The sequence below is a fragment of the Emys orbicularis genome, chromosome 3 (assembly GCF_028017835.1).
Source record: "Emys orbicularis isolate rEmyOrb1 chromosome 3, rEmyOrb1.hap1, whole genome shotgun sequence".
NCBI lineage: Eukaryota > Metazoa > Chordata > Testudines > Emydidae > Emys > Emys orbicularis.
This window is the reverse complement of record NC_088685.1, coordinates 106728628-106734627: the sequence shown is the minus strand read 5'-3', so window position 1 is coordinate 106734627 and position 6000 is coordinate 106728628. Positions and strand designations below refer to the sequence as shown.

The following is a 6000-nucleotide window of genomic DNA, read 5'->3' as shown; positions in this document are numbered from 1 at the left end:
CATTAAACATTTTAATAGAGTAAGTTGACACGTTTTTTCAAACCTTTTTCTAGACCGTACTCCGTTATCAAAACATTAAGGCCATATAAAGTACATGATTCCAATGGGTCATTATGTGTTGGGTGGAACTGCAAGTGGTAGGAAAATATTGGCTATGAGAAGTAATAATTAAAAAAAAAGTTACCCTTTCTGAGGGATCAGGCTGCAGGCTGGAATAGCATTTCATGAGGTGAGTAAATAAAACGTTAACTGCCTTTGTGGCTGGTAGCCATTTTAAGGAGCTCCTGAGTTTCTTCCGTCTGTTGACGGACTTGCTCAAGATACTCCATCAATTGACTCTGGCTGAATGCAGATGAAAATTCTGGATCTGAGAAGAGAGGAAAACCAGGGTATGATTGTCCAGCCCACATAACTCAAGTGCTCTATCCACAAACACATTCTTCCCTTTAAATTTCTTTAGAAATTAGATTTTTTGTTTGCACGCTAGATAGAAAAGTACTCAGTTGACTCATTATTCATGATACAAATGCGCTATAGTTTCCCGTAAAATCTCTACTATGTAAACAATATTTCCTTACCACACAAGGGAGAATGACGACTCTCTCGTTAGCTCCTCACCTTTGGGGGAAGGTTTGTGTGCTACTTTCTGCTGATCCAGATGCTCAGTGCCCAGATGGCAGAGTCCAGTGTTGAATAGAGTCTCCCACATAACAACGACGGAGGAAACAACTCAGCCGCTGAACTGGCTGACCGTTCCTATTTTCTTTTGTGTTTTACTATTTTGGAAGCAATTCTTTCACTTTCTTTCTACTTCCCCATCCCCCCAAAATACTATGAAAAATGTTAAGAGGCTCAATCAAAACTAGTAGCCCTAAAATATGAGACCTACTAGTTTTAAGTTGGTTTGGTAGGCATTCCTGGTCAGACATTTGAGAACAGAACAGTGGTACCTTTCAGCCGTCTACATGCTAAGTAGTCTGAATTTTCTGCATATTGCAATCCTCGTTTTGCATAATTGGGTAGACGTGGAGAAAGGCTTGTTGCTAAGCCAAGTTATATTTTAGGCCCATCAGCCTGGAAAAATGTCCATAAATAAAGCAGCAAAATGGTGGTAAAGACAGACCATTATTCATTCTCTCCTCTCTTGTGCTAAGGATAATAATTTACTGTTAATGAGTGAAAATTTAATGAACAAGCACTAACCAGGAGGTTATTGGGTGTGTTCTTTGTACATTTTGACATTTTTCTAAGACAAAGAGCTAGTCCGGTTCCATTTGGACAAATAGCCATGCACAGAGCTCCTATGTCCCATTGACAGGCTATACTTTCCCAATAAAGCCTGTTCCTTTTTCAGAAAGTAAAACGGCACCAGTTTGCCTTTATTTTAGAAAAATCATTTTGGTAAGTGTGTCTTAAGAGCCAAGGTAATTGCTACCCCTGAGTCCTCTCTCTCTCTCTCTCTCCTTGATTCAGTGAATAGAGCTAATCCCCAGTAGGCAGTAGCGCTGTCAGGTACATTTACTGTATGTGAAGCTTTTTTACCAGGCAGTGAATGTATTGCATTGATATCAGTGGACTTGGCAGAATTCAATTTTTATTTTTTGGTAATTTTGACAGATAATATCAATGTTTATTTTTAACTTTTTTACATTATTGATTTATAGTTTGAGTTGTGCAAAATTCTGGGGTTTAAACCTTCTATTTTTATTGATTTAAATTTTCACGGTTGCAGGAAATGATGGGGGAGGGTCGGACAGTTATTTAATGACAGTCACCATTGATTCAAAACGTTAAAAATTTATAACCGTTAAAACATAAATTGTCAATATCACATGTCAAAATATACAAAGTAAATTTCCTTAAATCAAACTCCAATAATTTCTCAAACAGCATTTTTTTTCTTTGCCTATCTGTAAATTTTGATTATTATCTCTAATTTTTTTCATCGGTTTGTGTGTGCACAGCAAAATCGACATTTACTGATAAAAATCTAATCCTTCAAAGCCTGGATGAGCAGTTAGGATTGAGCTGTGCCTTGCAGTCTAGGGTACTGGTAGTGAGAACTGATGAATCAAGGGACATACCTTCCAGTAATTTGCCCAGCGTAGAAATACCCAGCTGCTGAAAGCGAATCTCTTGGTGGCTGAGAAAATTCATGAGGTAGAGCTGGACTTCCTCCAGGTGGCATTTCAGCAGAGACATCACTTTATCTACATCAATGGGGGTAGGGTGAGAGAGGCAGAAACAATTTAAAGTGAGCACTTATTTGTTACGGGTTTCATAAGGCAACATTTTAAATCAAATGAGGAATTTGATGCTATTTCAAAATGTGTGTTGACTCAGCTATTTCCTCTCCCCTACCCAACTACATGCGGTGTTCCAATTGTAATGGACAATAAAAAAGCCTCCACATGTCATAAACCCATTAGTGTCAATGATATTGCAGTTAAATTGTATACAAGGTTTCTACTGACCAGGCTGCTGCATTGGGAGCCTGATGTACGGTATTTGTAGAGTGTACATGCTATTTATGGACTTCTCAAACTATTGATCAGCCTTTCACACTCTCACCTAGTCTGTAAATATTTCAAAAGCTCTGTGCATGGTTAGTGCTTGCAGGCAGCATTTGTTTCTCTGGATAAGATTCTTCTTTAGTGTAAGATGTTTGATGTGGGGATTGAAGTAGGTTTGAATTTTTTCCCTTGCTAGAACCTTTCATTCCAGATTCTAATATCTGTCAGGTCAGAGTGGGAGAGAATTTGGAATTTAACTACTCCTTTCATTGGAGAGAGGTATCGAATAAGATTGAATATTCTTGCTCCATTTCTGTTTAATATATATATAAATCCTATTTTGCAAGTTGAAAAGATCTAAATTTTATGGAGCAAGTATATTGGGCACACAGGTATCTATTCTCTGCAGATAATGCAATGCTCTCACTGTAATTCAGAGATTACTGGATAAATTCTCAGAGGTCTGCTTTCCTGAGTGTTCCAGTTAAGTTATTCCAGAACTAAGGTAATTTTGTTGGCTCAAGAAGGCTCTGTTGGTCAGTGGATGGAGTTAAGTTAAGTTAAACTTCTTGAGCCAAATAATTTCTGATGTAACTTCTTTGTAACGTAACTCCTCTGCTACCTACTCTCAACCATATTATATGAACTAGAGTACTTTGTAGGTGGGCAGGGAGAAAGAAGACTGATGATATTTCCTGTCTGGAATATGTTCAAAATTATTTCCTTCCTCACCCCCCCAAAAAAGGTGAGAAATGCCATACACCATCCCATCCTCTTGCTCATCTTGCTTCAAGGTCCTTGATCATGTTTCTCACAGTGACACACAGAATAACCAGTGCAGAATGTGCAAGACCAACTAGTAGCTGGTTGTAGTGGTTAAAGCAGAAGACTAAGCACCAGAGCCTCTGCTGGTGTAAATTGGTATGGCTCCATGGAGTAGAGCCTAGGAATCAGTACCCTGAGTTCTATTACTGCCTCTGCCATGGATTTACTATTTGACCACAGCTAAATCAATCGTTCAGAGCCCAAGTTTCCCCTTCTATAAAATGGGGGCAGTAATACTTATCTAGCTCACCAAGGTATTTTGAGGCTCAACAGTATTTGTGAAGCATTTTGACATCAGATGAAGTGTGCTATGAAAATGTTAATGATTATTTAGTGACTGAAGGCCAAACCCTTTTTGAAAAGACACAGTTGACATTTCACTTTACACACTATAAATGTGTCAGAAATGTAATTAAACTCTATGCATAACATTTACCATGACATATCATGCGTCGGACAATGGAGGCAGCTTGAAATGATGGCTCTGTATGTTCCCGTTGCCCAGCCAATCTCACTAGGCGCTTTATCAGGGGTTCATTCATCCATTCTAGCAAATGTAATGTGGCACCTTCTGGGAGACAGGAAGCAACAAAAAGGCTACATAAAGACATGCGAGTAAGCTGTAAAAAAAACCCCAGGGCTTTAGAAATGCATCAACCAGAAGGCCAAAAGCCAGACTGTCTAAACAGGATAGCCCAACGCCCTTTGCACAGCTGGAGGACCAGAATGAATGCAGTACTTTTGAAAAGCAACTTCTGGGACCTAGTACCTAGGACCCACAGCTTCAGGCTGTGAATTCAGTGAAAATTTGGCCTATAGAAAGGCTGATAATTTTTATAATGTGATTCATCTGTTCAGAACACATACCGCTTTATGTGAAATAAAGCCATTTGGCATGGTGGTCTCAACCTGCCCAGTCACCAGTGGATAAGTGTCCACCTCACAAAACTAACTGCCACCAATCAGCAACCTTGCTGATAGTCACAGCAGGGAGGCAGAAACACTGAATGGCCATGAGACTGAAATACCCTCCCAACCCAAAGGTGTCATTCCGGGTCATGGTTGTGGCCTATTGAGGGGCAGGGTGGGAAAGTGTGTACTGCTCCTCTTGCACCCACTGCTGCCCTCCTGAGGGTAAAGGGTGGGTTTTCATCTCCAGGACTGTCCGTCTGGAACTTCTGACCTACACAAAATCCACATGCAAACATTAAAAAAGCAAAAGCAAAGTCACTTCGCTTTTTAGCTTTTTCCTCTTGCTAACTGGGTCTTTGCTGCTATAAAATTAATTATCTGAAATTAATGGAAAAATACATCAGGGTCACAACCAGTGGAATCACAGTATCATTACAATTAAAAACACATAAGCTAGCTACACTAGCAATATTAGACAAAGTGAATTTTGATCAGAGCAGTTTTTAAAAGCTGAAACAGTTCAATAGACAAGAATTCAAACAGTTCTCCCACCAGTGGGATCAGTCTACGCTCACTGAAGTTAATAGCAAAACTCCCATTGACTTTATTGGGAGCAAAAATGGGCCCTCTGTGTGTGTGCATGCACGCGTCTCTTTTTAGCAATAATGAGAGCTGTGTGCATGCTGTGAGATTAGGCTGCTTGCTATGTGTTTGCTCCCTTACCATGCATTGCCAGCTCACCAAGAGCACATGTCACGTAATGAAGAGATTCTTCTTGAATTTCAGTAGACAGGATAGCCTGGAGGAGTCCTTCCACACATGGACTTTCAATGATTCCCTATGATGAGAAAGAGATGATATTTAGCTCTTTTACAGTGCTTTGTAACTTCCAAGGACTTCACAAACATGAACTAATTCATAGAATACAGAGGATAAAATGGGTTAGTGCTAACAATTGCCACCTGCTTACCCATAATAGACAAGATGCATTGTGCTGGTGGGAGAGAGGTCAAGCTTGACACTCATCTTGGATTTTCTGGGGCCATCCTGATTTTGACAGAGCTGTCACACAAGCTCTGTCTATGGGATGGGCACAGGACCTCAGATCACTTATAGAGCCAAAAAAACGTCATGTTGTGAGTCATTGTGTCAGGATGTGTTTTATTGCAAGGTCATCGTGTGCTGATGTTTTGATGTGGACCAAAAAGTCAATATATTGAATTACCATATGCCATACAACACAGAAGCTTATTGTTTTTCTCATAATTACCTCCACATTTTTGACAACTTTCTGGCATTCAAATGCTCAGATCTATACAAGATATTTTAGGTGTGGTCTTACCAGAGCCAAACAGCAAGAGTGTGTTACTTCTCTGGGGTGTGACATGATGGCTCTCCATATGCAGCCAAACCTTGCAATGTCATATCGCATTGTGAATTGCTTAAACATACTTTTGTGCATCTACTTCCTTTAAAAGCTTTTTTCCCCACACTGCACCTTAAAAAAATTAACACATTTATCCAGCCAGCGATAACTACCTCCAGGGTGTCATGGCCCTTGGGGCTTAGAAGGATTTAGGACACCCTGTTGCAGAGAACTGTGTATCCAAGGGAAAAAAATTAGTAAATGTGCCATAGGATGCTAATGCTATTGTGATGTTTTGGGCCATTAGGACCAGACTTCAGTGCATACACAGTAACACTAGCATCCTATGAAACTTTTTAATAAAAGTTCTTCCTTGGATACAAG

The 6000-nt window shown here is 39.8% G+C and overlaps 1 protein-coding gene across 1 annotated transcript in view; it reads right to left on the bottom strand.

The window, feature by feature from the left end:
* Positions 1-245: 245 nt before the first annotated feature.
* Positions 246-6000, bottom strand: part of LOC135875518 (uncharacterized) — a 43633-nt gene continuing 37878 nt past the window's right edge. The window contains exons 11-14 of the mRNA XM_065400386.1: positions 4974-5088; positions 3775-3909; positions 2085-2210; positions 246-367 (exon numbers count right to left, since the gene is read on the bottom strand). Coding sequence (XP_065256458.1) covers positions 246-367; positions 2085-2210; positions 3775-3909; positions 4974-5088 — 498 coding nt within the window. The remainder of the gene's footprint in view (positions 368-2084; positions 2211-3774; positions 3910-4973; positions 5089-6000) is intronic.